Raw genomic sequence first — 21189 nt, 5'->3', positions numbered from 1 at the left:
GAGCATATGCCTTTCAGTCAAGTCTTGGTAGCTTAAACCACTCAAACAGAATCTCTAGTCTTCATCAGTCTCATACTATTGCAAAAAGTTTTTGTGCACCCCTAAAGTATTGATGTCACATGATCCAAAATTTTTGGTCTCTTTTGGTAAATTTGTAATGTTTTTTAAGAGTCTTGAATTCTCTATGTTTTTGTTATTTGGGGGTTTCATAAAAATTTTGGGTATTTTTTATTTTTAAAATGTTTTTGGTCTTTTCTAAGTTTTTGTATGTCTATGTATGTTTAAGAGTTTCTTGATCAAGATCAAACAATCTATTGAAAATTTTGTATTTTCAAGCTCCGTATAAGAAATGCTCCTAGTTGGATCATACGATTCGACTTTGTAGTGATCCAACTATCAGTGAGATGATTCGATTGAAAGCGATCTGAGTATCAGATGATTTGTGTTTGAAGAGACTCTACTTTCGGGTGATCCACCAACTATCAGGCAATCCCATTTACTTTTAGATGATTCCACTATTAGACGATCCAACTTTTGAGTTCGATCACGTTGCCGATTGCTCTTATTCTTGGAGTTTGACTTCACAGCCAAACTCTGAAAGAAAAGGAATGTAACACATTCTAGTTGGCCATATGCAACGAATCCCTAATGGTGGCCCACATTAGAATCGATGAGTTATTAGACAACAACATCACTTGCAACATCAAGAAAATGACACCAAACTTTCATTGATCCACGTACATAAATTATGGGCATTGTTCAATGTAACACTTTATTATGCGAATGAATAAATGAACCTTAACTTATATATGGATACATAGGGTCCAACCCAATCATTCTTTCTCATTAAAAAAAAACTATGTGTGCAAGCCTTAAAGGTGTACTAACCATAATTATATTTGGTACTCATAAGGACCACAAGCCTATTAAGCAAGATAAGGATCCAAGGATGAATTATATGCTTGTTTTGTGAAGAGCCTCAAGCCTACTAGGTGAGATAAGGATCACATTATGTAGGATAAGGATACAAGAATGAATTATATGCTTGTTTTATCCTCAAGCCTGTTGGGTGAGATACGGATCATATCATGTAATATAAGGATGAATTATATGCTTATTTTGTGAAGGATTTATCCACCACTGACAAGGATTGGAGGATGACTTGAACACCGTGTTTGGGTCTCATAGTGATGGTGATTTGAGGTGCATGACGATAATTGGGGGAGAGATGGAAACGAAAGCGTTGGAGGATTACAGAGAGGATGACCTTAGCCTCCATGATGGCAAAGCTTTGGCCAATACAAATGCGGGGTCCCATACCAAAAGGCATGAAGGAATAGGGATGCTTGCATGATTTTGAAATGCCATTTTCAAACCTCTCTGGTCGAATTTCGTCTGCATTTTCACCCCAAACCCCTTTATCTCTATGTATGTAAGCGGATGCAATGGTTATCCATGTTCCAGGAGGCAGCCATCGATCACCCACCTTCACATTCTCAGCATTTTGCAATGTCTCACGACGGCCATATTGTGGCACAGGGGGGTATAACCTTAGTGTTTCATTCAATATCATCCCCACCTACATGTGCAAAAGCAAAGATCATCAGAAATCACAATATAATAAATGCAAAGTAGTACTACTCAAAATGTGGCAAGGGGATGTATAAATGTGCATTATTCATCATAATTATTTAACTATGGATACTTGGGTTACTTAACTTAAGTTTGATTTATAAGGTAGATTATGGTTTTAGACTAACTTGTAAAAGATAATGATCACCTACATGAACTAGCATGATTACGATTTTGGTTCGCACTGAGAGAGAGAGAGATCAAGGTTGGCTTTTTACCAATGAGATCACTAATTTAGGTGGCCTCTTTGACAAGCCGACATGACTTTAACTTAGCTTTAGAAGAAAGAGAAGGTGGGGTTTAGACTAACTTCATACCTAGAAGAATTACTAGTGGACTAAGATTACCAATGTAATTTCAAAAATAGAAAAAAAAAAGCAAGCTTGATTAAAAAGAAATTTGAAAAGTTTAATAGGTTTTAGTTGTAGGCTCGTAATAATAAGAGCAAACATAGTGAAATTACTTGCAAGAAAATGATTTTTTGATCAGAGTAAAAATTTATTAATGATTTCCCCCCTCCTCATAAACAAGATTTTAAAAAGAATGTAAAAAACAAACAATAAGAATATTAATTGGGAGTCGGGACCTTACAATTTTGAGCTTGTTTAGGTGCTCCGCCTTAGGTTCACCTTTGTCTCCACAAACTTCCAAAACTTCTTGTCTCGCTTTATCTTGCCATTCTTGGTTAAGTGATAACAAAACCATGGTCCATGCAAGCAAGTTTGAAGTGGTCTCATGGCCTGCAAGGAAAAAGGTTTTGCATTCATCTATCACTTGTTGTGTGGTGAGGCGAGCTGGCTTGCCATTGAGCTTGACCTCTTGCTCCTCTTCTGCACAGCTAACATCAAGCCCAACAAATCAGTCCCATAAGTAGAATGACGTTCTGATTTTGCATTGGCTACAATCTTTCTCCTCGATTCTATGATCTCATGAAGTTCTTTGTTGTTTCTTTTCTCCATCTCCTTTATCTCACGATTTATACTGGTGGGAAGGAACCTGCATCATCCCCATTAAATAGAAACATCCTATTAGAAATGTTCCATTAATAGTGATGATTGTATCAGTAAAGTTTTTTTAAAAATAGCTAAGAAGGCATCGAGCAACAACAACAGTAAGTGTAAACAATGTGTGCCACATATTTAGTAGTTCAATGTCTAAATATGTAAATAACAACTACATTAGCTGCTGCTAGAAGCAATGCACTATATAAGCACTTAGATAAATAATACGAATGAATATAGAATATGTATTCTCGAAGAGCAACAAGTTATCCACGAATTGGTAATTTAAACTTTTAGTTTAGCTTTATCCATAAAGATTCTTTGAGTGCTAGCATCTAAAAGACTTATTGATAGAATGGGATAACACTATTTTGGACGGTGAGGTTGTTGAGGAGACCGAGGAGGCGCTCTTGTCTCTCAAACACAGCTTTGCCTTTCAGGTAGCTTGACCCAAATGAGCTACGGGCCAGAATGTCAGCTGTCGTATTCTTGATATCATGTGCCACCTCTAGCTCTGCCACATGTCCAGGTTGTTTGCTAAGCTGGCTCTCCCATGCTTCTACCATCTCCAATGAGCTAGTCACCATGTCAGCCACCATCTCCTACCATAGGATAAAAATAGAAAGGATCAAACTAATTAGACACTATTGCAATACAAGTTAGAACTGAATTATAATAAATTTAAAAAAATAGCGCATTCATAAATAGTTCATAATTTAAAATTAGAGGATTATCTCAATCAAAAGCACATGTGTTAGATTGCCATGTTCATTCAAAATGCAAATACCTGTACAAAAAATGAACCTCAATGTTTTATTTTTCCTTTCATGCACATTATTTTCCTTTTATGTGTGTGTGTGTGAGAGAGAGAGAGAGAGAGAGGGAGAGAGAGTGTGAGTGTGTGAGTGACAGAGTCAGTGTGGCAGTAGCTTTAAAACGTGTGTACAATTGAAATTTTTTATTAGTTTATAACTAGAACTTAGAGTACATTATGTTTGATTCGATGCCTACTAGGAGTAACTTCAAGATGTAGATAAAACTAACCTTAATTAAGATTAGGCTCAATTTCAAGCTTAGCTTAAGTACAAACCTTGAGCTTCTCGGAGAAGAATGCGGGACGAAGGATGTTGCGTTGCTGGTGCCAGTCTTCACCATTGGCCAAGAGAAGCCCTTTGCCTAGCAACCGATTGAAGCCTTCCGTGAGAAAGTAGGGCTTCTGCAATTGCTTCGCATCGGAAGACAAGACGCTTTTCGCATCGTCTGCGTTGCTAATCAAGAAGGTGGGCTGACTACCCCACCAATAAACCAGGCGGCGGGAACCTGCAGCACAAACAAGCGCAACGATTTGTTTCAAAAACAAAACCAAAAAAGAAAAAAACACACACACACACACACATCGACAAGTAATTAAGAGCTGATCCGATTATTCTGAAATTTGATCAAGATCTTGCGATATGATTAGAGATTTTGAATTATAAGAATTAAGCTACCTGCAAGGTAAATCAGGGATTAATCTAGAGATTTTGAATTATAAGAATTAAGCTACCTGCAAGGTAAATCAGGGATTAATCTAGAGATGCATGAGCTGTTATAATACCTGCGTGCTTGGAGAGGAGATTGTTGTAGAAGGGTAGGATACGGGGTAGAAGGAGATGGTGATCAGCGGGGGAAGGAATGTCGGAAAGTTGAGCCTGGGCTTCCAAACGCTTGAGTTAGGGAGATCTCCGGCTATGGGGCGATAAGGCAACACGGTGAAGCCTTGCTGCAGCAAAGCCCTCGTAAGCGAAGCCGGTCTCAAGTAATAGACGTGGAGAGGGTAAATAAACAGAGAGAAGATAGCGATGGCGGCTAGCGTACTAGAATAGAGGACTAGAAGAGAGTGAGCTCTTCCTAATTGGGCGCCTCCATGATAGCCAGCAACGTCGAAGGGTAAGAGCTGCTCCATTACAACAGCTGGCTGCATCCTAGCTAGCTTGGACTGATTAATTCTAATTAGTAGTAGCAGGACGCCAACTGTAGCAGGTCGAGGAGACAGTAGCTTAACACGAGTTGACGGTGGCCGTGTGAAGGTTTAAGACAACTAATTAAGGCTGTGGTGGTGGTGCTATTATATAACACACTGCCGATTTGAAGTGTTTATATACAAGCAAGAAGCAAGAAGGAGAAGAGATCCACGTCGACGACGAAGCTTCGTTCGCAGCTTCCCGCAAGCTTTGTGTCCCGCAAATATAAATGGGCCTCGAAGAACTTTCGACAAGTCTGACCCTTTAAGTCAAAGTATTTACACGTGTAAGATAAAGAGTTGCCAAGGACTTTGCTAGAAAGGCCAAACGAAATAGTTATTAACGTTTTCTTTAAAGAAAAATATACTGATTTACGTACCAACTGCCTTAGGCTCAAGCTTCAAATTCCATATTACAAAGAGGTTATTCAGATTTTAGATTGGATTTGTACTATACCTGCTGCTTGCTGCAACCGGCTATATACATAAGCTTGTCTTTTGAACTTTATTAAAATTACAAACTTCTACCAAGAATTCCTATCCAGGTAATTGGAATTCTTGGTAGAAGTTTGTAATTTTAATAAAGTTCAAAAGACAAGGTTATGTATATAGCCGGTTTGCAGCAAGCAGCAGCAGCTATAGTACAAATCCAATCTAAAAATTGAATAACCTCTTTGTAATATGGAATTTGAAGCTTGAGCCTAAGGCAGTTGGTACGTAAATCAGTATATTTTTCTTTAAAGAAAAGGTTAATAAGGCTCATGTATGCAACGGCTTATATATAAGGTTTATGCATGATGCTTATGCACAGTTTTATGCAGGTAAGAATGAATAGCTTTATGCATAGCCTCGTGTGTAGGCTATGCATGCTATGCATAAGCCTTATGTATAGTATGCATAAGGCCTATGCATGAGCCTTATACAGAAGGCTTATGTATTAGTCGAGTGCTACCTAGGCATGGCGGTAGCTACCGGAATGCACCGTGAGCTCCCATTACGCGTCCGGTGCCGGTAGCTACCAACATGCAACGGTATCTCCCGGTGCATGCTCGGTGCTAGCTAAGTAGCTTCTGGCATGCATCGGGAGCACCCAATGCATGCCAGGTGTGCTACCTAGGTATGCTCATAGCTACTGAGCATGGAGTGGATGTCGGGTGCTACGTAAGTATGCTGGTAACTACCAACATGCACCCAGAGCACCCAATGTATGTGCTGGTTGCTACCTAGGCATATCGATAGCTTCCAATGAATGCTCCATGCTACCTAGATATGCCAGTAGCTACCAACGTGCAGCACTGGAGCTCCCAATGTATGCCGGGTGCTACCTAGGTATGCGGGTAACTACTGGCATGCACCGAAAGCATCGAATGCATGTTGGGTTCTAGCTAGGCATGTTAGTATCTTCCAATATATGCTAGGCACTACCTAGGCATGCTCTAGCTATCGGCATGCCACAGGAGCTTCAATGCATGCTAGATTTTACCTAAGCATGCTGACAGCCACACCGGCATGCACTGGGAGCTCCCATGCATACGAATAACTACCGGCATGCACAAGGGAGCTTCCAATGCATGTCGGGTGCTATATAGGCATGCTAGTAGCTTCCAATGCATGCCAATAGGTACCGGCATGCACCAAGAGCTCCGGTAACTACTGGCATGCACTAGGAGCTATCGTGGCATGTAGGCATACCTAGGTAGCTTCCATTGAAAGCTACCTAGGCATGCCGATAGCAATCAATTGAGTTCATCATTAACATCAATTGTACTTATGAACATTAACATCAATTGAGTTCATCATTATGCGTGCAATCATTATCTCTCTCTTCTATCTCTTTCCACACACACACACGATGGACTCCTTTGATCCACCATGACGTAGATAGTTGCTCACTGTGCTAATTAGCCCTAGGGCACAATACTATCAAGCCTTCTGCATTTCTTTCGGGGAGGAACATCAACCATTCGCTCAGTATCAAACAACAAAGAAAGCTTCTCAATTTTCCCCACAACAAAGTCTTCTACTTGATCATAAGGACACGATCGAGTAGAAGCTCGAGTGGTGGAGGCATAAGTAAAGCCATGCCATTGGGTTTTTTTTTTTTGGGGGGGGTGACACAATCATATAAGTGAAGCAGAAAGAAGCCATGCCATAATGCCATGTGTGACACTAAAACTTCTAGTTTGGCCACGATCTATAGATCGTGCCCAATGATAATATTGGGCTAGAGAATTAGCACGAAGTAGTCTGTTGATGGCTCCTTTTATTCTCTAGCCCAATATTATCATTGGGCACGATCTATAGATCGTGGCCAAACTAGAAGTTTTAGTGTCACACATGGCATTATGGCATGGCTTCTTTTTGCTTCACTTATATGATTGTGTCACCCAAAAAAAAAAAAAAAAACCCAATGGCATGGCTTACTTATGCCTCCACCACTCGAGCTTCTACTCGATCGTGTCCTTATGATCGAGTAGAAGACTTTGTTGTGGGGAAAATTGAGAAGCTTTCTTCGTTGTTTGATACTGAGCGAATGGTTGATGTTCCTCTCCGAAAGAAATGCAGAAGGCTTGATAGTATTGTGCCCTAGGGCTAATTAGCACAGTGAGCAACTATCTACGTCATGGTGGATCAAAGGAGTCCATCGTGTGTGTGTGTGGAAAGAGATAGAAGAGAGAGATAATGATTGCACGCATAATGATGAACTCAATTGATGTTAATGTTCATAAGTACAATTGATGTTAATGATGAACTCAATTGATTGCTATCGGCATGCCTAGGTATCTTTCAATGGAAGCTACCTAGGTATGCCTACATGCCACGATAGCTCCTAGTGCATGCCGGTAGTTACCGGAGCTCCTGGTGCATGCCGGTACCTATTGGCATGCATTGGAAGCTACTAGCATGCCTATATAGCACCCGACATGCATTGGAAGCTCCCTTGTGCATGCCAGTAGTTATTCGTATGCATGGGAGCTCCCAGTGCATGCCGGTGTGGCTGTCAGCATGCTTAGGTAAAATCTGGCATGCATTGAAGCTCCTGTGGCATGCCGATAGCTAGAGCATGCCTAGGTAGTGCCTAGCATATATTGGAAGATACTAACATGCCTAGCTAGAACCCAACATGCATTCGATGCTTTCGGTGCATGCCAGTAGTTACCCGCATACCTAGGTAGCACCCGGCATACTGTTGGAATTAGGGTTGCAGGAATGCACACACAACTTCAAGAAGATGAGGAAGCTTGAGCACAACACAGTAGTGTATTATGAGTGCCAAAAATGAAAGATAACAAGCCCTAGAAGATAATGGGCGTATATACAATGCACGGGGGAAAAAACCTCCTAGTGAGGGAAAAAGTGCCCCGGCGGTCCTAAGTGTGTTCACACACATCACTACTATAATATGGTAACAAATCCCCCCTGGAGTGATGCGGTGAACAAGAGCTAGCACTCATGTATAGGGAAGTGTCTAGCTATGTGGACGAATCCACAAAAGGGAGTAAGCCCAAAGCTTTGCGAAAAGCTTCGAACTTCTCACGAGGCAGAGCCTTTGTGAAAAGGTCTGCAAGGTTATCCTGTGTTGGCACATAAGCCAAACTGATCTCTCCTGCAGAGAGTCTCTCCCTGACATAATGGTAGTGCACCTCAATGTGCTTCGTACGAGCATGGAACACTGGGTTCCGCGCAACTGCCAATGCGCTCTGACTGTCAGTGAAGATGGTGGTGGCAGATGGCTGCCCAACACCCAAATCAGCCATAAGGCGTCTGAGCCACACACACTCAACCGTAGCTGTGAAAGCTGCCCTGTACTCAGCTTCACAACTAGAAGTGGCCACAGTAGGCTGCTTCTTGCTCAACCATGATATGCATGAGCTTCCAAGCATGAAGCAAAAACCACTCGTGGACACGCGTGTGTCATAACAACCAGCCCAGTCAGAATCTGAAAAAACATGTAAATCTGGCGGCAATGATCCCCCCTTGGGATAAAACAACCCAAGATGCCGAGTACCACTCAAATAGCGAAAGATACGCTTCACTGCCTGCCAATGCTTAATGCCTGGGCTATGCATAAATCTGCTCACCTGTGAGACTGCAAACTGAATGTCTGGCCTCGTAATGCATACATAAATGAGGCAACCAACAGCTGTCTGATAGAGTGTGACATCAAAGTGATCTCCAGCATCATGAAGACTCAACTTCAAACCTGTCTCCATTGGAGTAGCAATAGGCTTGCAGTCTTCAAGGCCAAATCTCCGCAACAATGTTTCAATATACTTTGTCTGACACAAAGCAATACCTCCATCACACTGCTTAAATTGTATCCCCAAATAATGATGCAAATGCCCCAAATCTGACATCTCAAAAGAGGCATTCAAATCAGCCTTAAAATCAGCAATATGACTCTCATTTGGTCCTGTGAGCAGCATGTCATCGACATAGAGAGCAATGATTAGATGTACACCATCCACACGTTTAACATACAAAGTGCTTTCTGTTGGACTATTCTGAAACCCATGTGCAGTCAAATATGCATGTATTTTTTCATACCAAGCTCGTGGAGCTTGCTTTAAACCATATAAAGCCTTTTTTAACCTGCACACTTTGTTTTCCTGCCCTCTTTGAACAAAACCACGAGGCTGCGATACATACACCTCCTCATGCAAATCTCCATTTAAGAACGCAGTCTTTATGTCCAGCTGATATACATTCCAACCATTATGAGCTGCTAATGCACAGATGCTACGAACAGTGGTCATACGACATGTGGGAGCAAAAGTCTCATCAAAATCAATGCCCTTCTCTTGAGCATAACCTTTTGCAACAAGCCTAGCCTTATGGCGATCCACTGTGCCATCAGGCTTACGCTTCAATTTGTATACCCACTTAGTGCCAATGGCCTTCTTGCCAGGGGGCAAGTCACATAAAGACCATGTACTATTCTTCATAATAGCATCGTATTCTGCTTGCATAGCAGCCATCCAATTTTCTGAACTTTGTGCCTCATCAAATGAAACAGGCTCACTTTCATCGCACATACTAGAAACAGCCAATGCATAACAATCTGACGCATAAGAGGCACCATGAGAGCCAGAACGAGTGCGACTAGACAAAGGGGCATCCAACTTGCTGTCACGCAAAGTCTGCACCAGCCATCTGGGCATGTTCCTAGAGCCCTCAATCTCTTGTCTCTCATCCTCAAGTGCATCATGCACATCTGCATCAGATATAGGCTGATCTGTGCCATCATTTAAAACCTGCATAGGCTGAAAAACTGCCTCATGAGGTATTGCACTTGACTGTGCACCACTGAAAAGAGGCAACAATGTATCATAGACATCACGTGAGCTGATATCTGTCTCCTTAGTACATGAAACCAAGGGCTGAACTGCATCTTCCACAAATACAACATCACGGCTAACCAAAATGCGCTTTGTCTGTGGATGATACAAACGATAGCCTTTGCTCTCAGCACTATATCCAACAAAAATACATTTGACAGCTTTGTCATCCAATTTTCTGCGATGTTGCACAGGCACTAATGCATATGCCAGGCAACCAAAAACACGTAAATGGCCAACAGATGGCTTGCGGCTATGCCAAGCCTCATATGGAGTGACAACCTGTAATGCTTTGGTGGGACACCTGTTTAGTACATAAGTGGCACACATGACAGCCTCAAGCCAAAAACCATGTGGTAGACTTTGACTCTTAACCATACATCTTGCCATTTCCATGAGAGACCTGTTTTTTCTCTCAGCCACACCATTTTGCTGTGGTGTATACGGCACTGTACATTGGTGTTTTATCCCACGCTGAGCCAGAAATGCATTAAATTCTGAAGACATATACTCCCCCCCTCGATCTGAACGGAGGGTGCCCATCTTACTTTCTGACACATTTTCAACCATAACCAAAAACTGTTTGAAGCACAAAAACACTTCGGACTTTGCCTTCAAAGGATATACCCATGCATGCCTGGTAAAATCATCAATGAAAGTCACGAAGTAAAGGTAGTTTCCAAATGATGGAGTTTGCATGGGACCACAAACATCACTGTGAACAAGCTGCAATCTGCGTTCAGCTCTCACTGATCCATCTTTGGGAAAGGAAGCACGCTGCATTTTACCCAATATGCAGCCCTCACAAACATGCTTGACAGGTGCCTCAAGCTTAGGCAAAGAAGACACCATTTCAGATTTCTGCAGGCGCAGCAAACTTGCAAAATTCAGATGACCAAAACGTGCATGCCACAGTTTTGCATTTGAAATAGCCTGCGTATCCATAATAGCACATGCTGAATCCTCTACACATTTGCCATCCATATTGAGCTTATACAGCCCTCGACATAGTGAACCAGATGCTACAATGATGTCACCACAAGAGAGATCATGAACAGTACATCTGTCATCCACAAATTTTACAACCAAACCTGTTTTGGCAAATGCGGAGACTGACAGCAGATTCTTTTTGATCCCTGGCACATACAATGCATCAAAAAGTGTAAAGGTGTTGCAATTTGCAACATTCAGCACAATCTGTCCAACTCCTTTAACGAGATAAGAGGAGTTATTGGCACAAGTGACAGTATTCCCTGTGGGAGCAGACTCAAGGAAAGTGAATAAACTGCGCTGCGAGGTGATATGCTTAGTGGCACCACTGTCAAAGTACCATACATCTGAATCTACTGCAGACATACATGTGTCATGCAAAGATGTGTCATAACTGCACTGCGCATTGAATGCCCATTCTGTATCTTGAACAACATTAGCAAATTCATTGTTAGAAGGAGAGGCATCTGCAGCCATACCAGCCTCTTTCTTCTTAGCCTCTTTCGCAGCCAGCTTAGGACACGCTTTGATGACATGATCATTTCCCTTACAGTACTTGCAAAATGTCTTCTGTTTGTCACCCTTCTTCTCATCTTTGTCTTCCTTCTTTGGTTGCGCAGCATTTGCAGATTTCTGCTTACTAGAAGAAAAGCCAGCTTTACCTTTCCCGCTTCTCTGACTAGCAACGAAAGCTTGATCTGCGACACGCATAATATTCCTGTTTTGCCTTGATTGGTCTTCTTGCAGCAAAACAGAAACTAACTCCTCAAATGATAAGGCATTGGGATTGCCTTTCATCATCAAGCGAAGAGTGGAAGCAAAACCCTGATAAGAATCTGGTAGACCATTCAAACAGTCTGCACAAGTGAACTGTCTGACAGGATTTCATCTGCAGAAATGAGCTGCTCTTTGAAATCCTTGATCTTTGTCAAAAAGCTATCCATAGAATCACCTTCGTTCATATGCTCACTCTCCAACTGTTTTCGGAGGTAAGCAACACGAGCCTCATTTCTTGCCTGATACAATGTGGCAAGTACATCCCAAGCATCCTTAGAAGTCCTGCAGGAGCGAATATGTGGGATAATGGTACGTTTGACAGACAGCGCAATCAAGGCATGAGCCTGCGCATCTCTACCATCCCAACGAATCTGCTCTGCTGAAAGTGGTGGTTCTCGAACAGCTGCTACAGCACTTGTGCCTGCACCATCATCAACAGTACCTGTTTCTGATGTGTTTGCAGCATTCCCAGCCACAATAGGACGTGCATCAATACCCTGCACAATGTTCCATAACCCCTTTGCTACCAATACATGTCGCATCATATATGCCCACAATGGATAGTTGGTGCCATCCAACTTATCCTCAGCAGCCAACATGCGGAATACATCATTGTTGTCAGCCATGGCCAATGACTGTACTACTAGATGTAAATGCTGTCTGTAAGAGGTAAACCTGTATAAAATCGACCTGTGCTATGTAGCACAGCCCAAAACAGACGAATGGGCACCTGTCCTGCAGATTTTAATCTTGACAGAAAATCTGCACAGTAGGACGATTTTGCCTGCGCAGTACTTGGAATGCAAAAACGGAGGGCGAAATGACTTCAGATCAAAATTCTGAAACGAACAAGCCCTACGGGCGCTCCCACGGCATATACTAACCTGCAAACGCTCGTGAAACCTCGTCGCAATCGGAGGAGATGAAGCGGCAGGTGCTGGTGATGCTGCCCGGGAGGAGGAAGCCTGCTCTGATACCAATTGTTGGAATTAGGGTTGCAGGAATGCACACACAACTTCAAGAAGATGAGGAAGCTTGAGCACAACACAGTAGTGTATTATGAGTGACAAAAATGAAAGATAACAAGCCCTAGAAGATAATGGGCGTATATACAATGCACGGGGGAAAAAACCTCCTAGTGAGGGAAAAAGTGCCCCGGCGGTCCTAAGTGTGTTCACACACATCACTACTATAATATGGTAACACATACATTGGGAGCTCTAGTGCTGCATGTTGGTAGCTACTGGCATATCTAGGTAGCATGGAGCATTCATTGGAAGCTATCGATATGCCTAGGTAGCAACCAGCACATACATTGGGTGCTCTGGGTGCATGTTGGTAGCTACCAGCATACTTAGGTAGCACCCGACATTTTATGTACTCGGCTAATGCATAAGCCTAATACATAAGCACTCGCATAAGCATTATCGAGCAAGCCATTAGGAAAAATTTGGACTCAAAAAGGGGCCCTTTAAGAACTTCCGTATTAGCTTTTTCTTAAAAAATGGGCTGATGGTTAATTTTTTTGCAAATCAAACCAAAATTTCTCAGAGATTATAGATTGAGAATCTACTCTTCGAGATCTTTCCAATGATATATAGCATGTGGGTAATTTTGCATATTCAAGAAGTTCCCAAATTGGTGACGGCATGGCATGTTCCTGACACGTTGCAAATCACCCAAGTAGTCCAACTTTCGCGAGGTCATCTATCACATAGAAACCTGTGATAAGGAGGATACTTTATGAATTCCTTCCATCGTAATAATCTAGCCTCATAATCCATCTATGTAATAAGATTGTCCCTTTTAAATCACTCAGTATTATAGTGTTCTGTATTATATGTATCTTCAATATAATTGGGGTCCAGTTAACTCGAGTAATTGGTGTCTTAAATCTTGTGAATGCATGGTTAAGAGAAGGGAGGCATGCTATAAAGGATACCAGTGTTGTCCCAGGTTTTATAAGAGCGTCATGAAATGGCACTATAAATGTTGTCATTATGAGAATAGCTAGCCATGCCCAAGTTGATGTGACTCTTGTAGTCATTTGGTTCATCTTTTTTTACCTTTTGGGTATCCAAGTGTGAATAAGGGCTATTTGTATACATATCAAATTTTGATAATGCAAAGAAAAAATCCCCCTTTGTGCCAATTGAGCAGGTTGGTTCTTATCTTCTTACTCTGTTATGTCCATGGTGTGTGAGAGAGTTCATTCATTCTTGGTGCATGTTCCTCTTATGCTTGTGTTCATGAGCATGAGAGTCCTAGAGAGGAGTAAGAGTCCTTGTATATGAAGAAATGCAACCTCTTGGTGACATCTTGGGGGGAAGGAGGCAAAGGAGTGGACTCGCTAGCAACCACCAGTGTAGCTTCGAGTCTTTAACAGATACAAGCTTTGGAGCTCGCAAGTTCTCCATGACGTGTTAAGGTAAGCATTATCAATTGCATTTAGAGTTTGGTAGTTAACATTTTTGGCATCACTCTCGAGGAAAATTAATGTCTTTCTACTCTATTTGCACTCCCGCCATCTTCTTACAATTCCCTCTTTCCTAGATATGGCTTCTTGAAGCTATGTGGTTGGTTGAGAGAAGAGGATTAGTTGTGGATAAGGTTGCCAAAAAGGAGACAAAAGAGAAAGAAAAGGGTTGGTTTTTTTATTGTTTTCGAATTTTGAATGGTTATTTACATTGATTAAGAGTTAGAAAAGGAAAAAAACAAGTCATTTACATCTGTACTTACGGTGTGAGCTGAAATCCATTACTTTAGCAGACAAAGGAGCACTTGATGGTGTGAACTAAAATCCATTACTAACTAGTGCTAGAGTCTCTACGATTAGGTATTAGTATTGAATAACACCCCCCTGACTTGGGAAGCCTCTAGGGATTCTATGCATCAACATCTCTTGTAGTCTAATCCTGCTACTAGCAATTCGGGTGTTTGATAATATCTCACTATTACAATGTACTCAATTAATCAAATTTTCCACATTGGAGCCACTCGTCCAAACCTAAGGAGCATATGCCTTTCAGTCAAGTCTTGGTAGCTTAAACCACTCAAACAGAATCTCTAGTCATCAGTCTCATACTATTGCCAAAATTTTTGGTGTACCCCTAAAGTATTGATGTCACATGATCCAAAATTTTTGGTCTCTTTTGGTAAATTTGTAATGTTTTTTAAGAGTCTTGAATTCTCTATGTTTTTGTTATTTGGGGTTTCATAAAAATTTTTGGTATTTTTTTATTTTTAAAATGTTTTTGGTCTTTTCTAAGTTTTTGTATGTCTATGTATGTTTAAGAGTTTCTTGATCAAGATCAAACAATCTATTGAAAATTTTGTATTTTCAAGCTCCTTATAAGAAATGCTTCTAGTTGGATCGTACGATTCGAATTTGTAGTGATCCAACTATCAGTGAGATGATTCGATTGAAAGCGATCTGAGTATCAGATGATTTGTGTTTGAAAAAACTCTACTTTCGGGTGATCCACCAACTATCAGGCAATCCCATTTACTTTTAGATGATTCCACTATTAGACGATCCAAATTTTGAGTCCGATCACGTTCCCGATTGCTCTTATTCTTCGAGTTTGACTTCACAGCCAAACTCTGTAAGAAAAGGAATGTAACACATTCTAGTTGGCCATATGCAACGAATCCCTAATGGTGGCCCACATTAGAATCGATGAGTTATTAGACAACAACATCAGTTGCAACATCAAGAAAATGACACCAAACTTTCATTGATCCACGTACAGAAGTTATGGGCATTGTTCAATGTAACACTTTATTATACGAATGAATAAATGAACCTTAACTTATTTATGGATACATAGGGTCCAACCCAATCATTCTTTCTCATTAAAAAAAAACTGTGTGCAAGCCTTAAAGGTGTACTAACCTTAATTATATTTGGTACTCATAAGGACCACAAGCCTATTAAGCAAGATAAGGATCCAAGGATGAATTATATGCTTGTTTTGTGAAGAGCCTCAAGCCTATTAGGTGAGATAAGGATCACATTATGTAAGATAAGGATACAAGGATGAATTATATGCTTGTTTTATCCTCAAGCCTGTTAGGTGAGATACGGATCATATCATGTAATATAAGGATGAATTATATGCTTATTTTGTGAAGGATTTATCCACCACTGACAAGGATTGGAGGATGACTTGAACACCGTGTTTGGGTCTCATAGTGATGGTGATTTGAGGTGCATGACGATAATTGGGGGAGAGATGGAAACGAAAGCGTTGGAGGATTACAGAGAGGATGACCTTAGCCTCCATGATGGCAAAGCTTTGGCCAATACAAATGCGGGGTCCCATACCAAAAGGCATGAAGGAATAGGGATGCTTGCATGATTTTGAAATGCCATTTTCAAACCTCTCTGGTCGAAACTCGTCTGCATTTTCACCCCAAACCCCTTTATCTCTATGTATGTAAGCGGATGCAATGGTTATCCCTGTTCCAGGAGGCAGCCATCGATCACCCACCTTCACATTCTCAGCATTTCGCAATGTCTCACGACGGCCATATTGTGGCACAGGGGGATATAACTTTAGTGTTTCATTCAATATCATCCCCACCTGCATGTGCAAAAGCAAAGATCATCAGAAATCACAATATAATAAATGCAAAGTAGTACTCAAAATGTGGCAAGGGGATGTATAGATGTCCATTATTCATCATAATTATTTAACTATGGATACTTGGGTTACTTAACTTAAGTTTGATTTATAAGGTACATTATGGTTTTAGACTAACTTGTAAAAGATAATGATCACCTACATGAACTAGCATGATTACGATTTTGGTTCGCACTGAGAGAGAGAGAGAGATCAAGGTTGGCTTTTTACCAATGAGATCACTAATTTAGGTGGCCTCTTTGACAAGCCGACATGACTTTAACTTAGCTTTAGAAGAAAGAGAAGGTGGGGTTTAGACTAACTTCATACCTAGAAGAATTACTAGTGGACTAAGATTACCAATGTAATTTTAAAAATAGAAAAAAAAAGCAAGCTTGATTAAAAAGAAATTTGAAAAGTTTAATAGGTTCTAGTTGTAGACTCGTAATAATAAGAGCAAACATAGTGAAATTACTTGCAAGAAAATGATTTTTTGATCAGAGTAAAAATTTATTAATGATTTTCCCCCCTCCTCATAAACAAGATTTTAAAAAGAATCTAAAAAACAAACAATAAGAATATTAATTGGGAGTCGGGACCTTACAATTTTGAGCTTGTTTAGGTGCTCCGCCTTAGGTTCACCTTTGTCTCCACAAACTTCCAAAACTTCTTGTCTCGCTTTATCTTGCCACTCTTGGTTAAGTGATAACAAAACCATGGTCCACGCAAGCAAGTTTGAAGTGGTCTCATGGCCTGCAAGGAAAAAGGTTTTGCATTCATCTATCACTTGTTGTGTGGTGAGACGAGCTGGCTTGCCATTGAGCTTGACCTCTTGCTCCTCTTCTGCAGCTAACATCAAGCCCAACAAATCAGTCCCATAAGTAGAATGACGTTCTGATTTTGCATTGGCTACAATCTTTCTCCTCGATTCTATGATCTCATGAAGTTCTTTGTTGTTTCTTTTCTCCATCTCCTTTATCTCACGATTTACACTGGTGGGAAGGAACCTGCATCATCCCCATTAAATAGAAACATCCTATTAGAAATGTTCCATTAATAGTGATGATTGTATCAGTAAAGTTTTAAAAAAAATAGCTAAGAAGGCATCGAGCACTCAGCTATCAAAGAGTCAACAACAATAGTAAGTGTAAACAATGTGTGCCACATATTTAGTAGTTCAATGTCTAAATATGTAAATAACAACTACATTAGCTGCTGCTAGAAGCAATGGACCGTATAAGCACTTAGATAAATAATACGAATGAATATAGAATATGTATTCTCGAAGAGCAACAAGTTATCCACGAATTGGTAATTTCAACTTTTAGTTTAGCTTTATCCATAAAGATGCTTTGAGTGCTAGCATCTAAAAGACTTACTGATAGAATGGGATAACACTATTTTGGACGGTGAGGTTGCTGAGGAGACCGAGGAGGCGCTCTTGTCTCTCAAACACAGCTTTGCCTTTCAGGTAGCTTGACCCAAATGAGCTACGGGCCAGAATGTCAGCTGTCGTATTCTTGATATCATGTGCCACCTCTAGCTCTGCCACATGTCCAGGTTGTTTGCTAAGCTGGCTCTCCCATGCTTCCACCATCTCCAATGAGCTAGTCACCATGTCAGCCACCATCTCCTACCACAGGATAAAAATAGAAAGGATCAAACTAATTAGACACTATTGCAATACAAGTTAGAAAAATAGCGCATTCATAAATAGTAGTTCATAATTTAAAATTAGAGGATTATCTCAATCAAAAGCACATGTGTTAGATTGCCATGTTCATTCAAAATGCAAATACCTGTACAAAAAATGAACCTCAATGTTTTATTTTTCCTTTCATGCACATTATTTTCCTTTTATGTGTGTGTGTGTGTGTGTGTGTGAGAGAGAGAGAGAGAGAGAGAGGGAGAGAGAGAGTGAGTGTGTGAGTGACAGAGTCAGTGTGGCACTAGCTTTAAAACGTGTGTACAATTGAAATTTTTTATTAGTTTATAACTAGAACTTAGAGTACATTATGTTTGATTCGATGCCTACTAGGAGTAACTTCAAGATGTAGATAAAACTAACCTCAATTAAGATTAGGCTCAATTTCAAGCTTAGCTTAAGTACAAACCTTGAGCTTCTCGGAGAAGAATGCGGGACGAAGGATGTTGCGTTGCTGGTGCCAGTCTTCACCATTGGCCAAGAGAAGCCCTTTGCCTAGCAACCGATTGAAGCCTTCCGTGACAAAGTAGGGCTTCTGCAATTGCTTCGCATCGGAAGACAAGACGCTTTTCGCATCGTCTGCGTTGCTAATCAAGAAGGTGGGCTGATTACCCCACCAATAAACCAGGCGGCGGGAACCTGCAGCACAAACAAGCGCAACGATTTGTTTCAAAAACAAAACCAAAAAAGAAAAAAAAACACACACACACACACACATCGACAAGTAATTAAGAGCTGATCCGATTATTCTGAAATTTGATCAAGATCTTGCGATATGATTAGAGATTTTGAATTATAAGAATTAAGCTACCTGCAAGGTAAATCAGGGATTAATCTAGAGATGCATGAGCTGTTATAATACCTGCGTGCTTGGAGAGGAGATTGTTGTAGAAGGGTAGGATACGGGGTAGAAGGAGATGGTGATCAGCGGGGGAAGGAATGTCGGAAAGTTGAGCCTGGGCTTCCAAACGCTTGAGCTCAGGGAGATCTCCGGCTATGGGGCGATAAGGCAACACGGTGAAGCCTTGCTGCAGCAAAGCCCTCGTAAGCGAAGCCGGTCTCAAGTAATAGACGAGGAGAAGGTAAATAAACAGAGAGAAGATAGCGATGGCGGCTAGCGTACTAGAATAGAGGACTAGAAGAGAGTGAGCTCTTCCTAATTGGGCGCCTCCATGATAGCCAGCAACGTCGAAGGGTAAGAGCTGCTCCATTACAACAGCTGGCTGCATCCTAGCTAGCTTGGACTGATTAATTCTAATTAGTAGTAGCAGGACGCCAACTGTGGAGCAGCAAGCTGCAGCCAATTACGTCCAAAGCTAGCAGGTCGAGGAGACAGTAGCTTAACACGAGTTGACGGTGGCCGTGTGAAGGTTTAAGACAACTAATTAAGGCTGTGGTGGTGGTGCTATTATATAACACACTGCCGATTTGAAGTGTTTATATACAAGCAAGAAGCAAGAAGGAGAAGAGATCCACGTCGACGACGAAGCTTCGTTCGCAGCTTCCCGCAAGCTTTGTGTCCCGCAAATATAAATGGGCCTCGAAGAACTTTCGACAAGTCTGACACCTTTAAGTCAAAGTATTTACACGTGTAAGATAAAGAGTTGCCAAGGACTTTGCTAGAAAGGCCAAACGAAATAGTTATTAACGTTTTCTTTAAAGAAAAATATACTGATTTACGTACCAACTGCCTTAGGCTCAAGCTTCAAATTCCATATTACAAAGAGGTTATTCAGATTTTAGATTGGAATTGTACTATACCTGCTGCTTGCTGCAACCGGCTATATACATAAGCTTGTCTTTTGAACTTTATTAAAATTACAAACTTCTACCAAGAATTCCTATCCAGGTTACAAAGAAGGCTCACAAATTATCAATGCTAAGGAGCCATCAAACAGACTACTTCGTGCTAATTCTCTAGCCCAATATTATCATTGGGCACGATCTATAGATCGTGGCCAAACTAGAAGTTTTAGTGTCACACATGGCATTATGGCATGGCTTCTTTCTGCTTCACTTATATGATTGTGTCACCCCCCCCCAAAAAAAAAAAAACCCAATGGCATGGCTTTACTTATGCCTCCACCACTCGAGCTTCTACTCGATCGTGTCCTTATGATCGAGTAGAAGACTTTGTTGTGGGGAAAATTGAAAAGCTTTCTTTGTTGTTCTGATACTGAGCGAATGGTTGATGTTCCTCCCCGAAAGAAATGCAGAAGGCTTGATAGTATTGTGCCCTAGGGCTAATTAGCACAGTGAGCAACTATCTACGTCATGGTGGATCAAAGGAGTCCATCGTGTGTGTGTGTGGAAAGAGATAGAAGAGAGAGATAATGATTGCACGCATAATGATGAACTCAATTGATGTTAATGTTCATAAGTACAATTGATGTTAATGATGAACTCAATTGATTGCTATCGGCATGCCTACATGCCACGATAGCTCCTAGTGCATGCCGGTAGTTACCGGAGCTCCTGGTGCATGCCGGTAGTTACCGGAGCTCCTGGTGCATGCCGGTACCTATTGGCATGCATTGGAAGCTACTAGCATGCCTATATAGCACCCGACATGCATTGGAAGCTCCCTTGTGCATGCCGGTAGTTATTCGTATGCATGGGAGCTCCCAGTGCATGCCAGTGTGGCTGTCAGCATGCTTAGGTAAAATCTGGCATGCATTGAAGCTCCTGTGGCATGCCGATAGCTAGAGCATGCCTAGGTAGTGCCTAGCATATATTGGAAGATACTAACATGCCTAGCTAGAACCCAACATGCATTCGATGCTTTCGGTGCATGCCAGTAGTTACCCGCATACCTAGGTAGCACCCGGCATACATTGGGAGCTCCAGTGCTGCACGTTGGTAGCTACTGGCATATCTAGGTAGCATGGAGCATTCATTGGAAGCTATCGATATGCCTAGGTAGCAACCAGCACATACATTGGGTGCTCTGGGTGCATGTTGGTAGCTACCAGCATACTTAGGTAGCACCCGACATCCACTCCATGCTCCCAGTGCATGTCAGTAGCTATGAGCATACCTAGGTAGCACACCTGGCATGCATTGGTGGGTGCTCCCGATACATGCCAGAAGCTACTTAGCTAGCACCGAGCATGCACCG

At 41.4% G+C, this 21189-nt stretch overlaps 1 protein-coding gene and 1 pseudogene across 2 annotated transcripts; both read right to left on the bottom strand.

Moving 5' to 3' along the window:
• Positions 1-785: 785 nt before the first annotated feature.
• LOC147640181 (cytochrome P450 709B1-like) lies at positions 786-4728 on the bottom strand (annotated as a pseudogene). The gene is made up of 5 exons (XR_015262613.1): positions 4231-4728; positions 3724-3953; positions 2979-3235; positions 2224-2625; positions 786-1579 (listed from the first exon to the last, which is right to left on the bottom strand). The product of XR_015262613.1 is annotated as a cytochrome P450 709B1-like (transcript).
• A 10865-nt stretch (positions 4729-15593) lies between these two features.
• LOC147640180 (cytochrome P450 709B1-like) lies at positions 15594-19465 on the bottom strand. Its single transcript, XM_086778159.1, has 5 exons — positions 18934-19465; positions 18481-18710; positions 17746-17999; positions 16971-17373; positions 15594-16327 (listed from the first exon to the last, which is right to left on the bottom strand). Exons 1-5 carry the CDS (start codon positions 19298-19300, stop codon positions 15863-15865), a joined length of 1719 nt encoding a protein of 572 aa, XP_086634285.1. The 5' UTR covers positions 19301-19465; the 3' UTR covers positions 15594-15862.
• Positions 19466-21189: the final 1724 nt, after the last annotated feature.

This window comes from Cibotium barometz, chromosome 3 (genome assembly GCF_041138505.1).
Source record: "Cibotium barometz isolate CiBa-2024 chromosome 3, ASM4113850v1, whole genome shotgun sequence".
Classification (NCBI taxonomy): domain Eukaryota; kingdom Viridiplantae; phylum Streptophyta; class Polypodiopsida; order Cyatheales; family Cibotiaceae; genus Cibotium; species Cibotium barometz.
This window is presented reverse-complemented; position numbering and strand designations above follow the sequence as displayed.

Coding starts and splice junctions, on each gene's coding strand:
- LOC147640180 (XM_086778159.1), bottom strand. CDS start 19,300: ATGCAGCCAGCTGTTGTAATGGAGCAGCTCTTACCCTTCGACGTTGCT. Junction 18,000..18,480: donor TCTTCTCCGAGAAGCTCAAG/GTTTGTACTTAA, acceptor ATCCTGTGGTAG/GAGATGGTGGCTGACATGGT. Junction 16,328..16,970: donor ACCTAAACAAGCTCAAAATT/GTAAGGTCCCGA, acceptor TTGCACATGCAG/GTGGGGATGATATTGAATGA.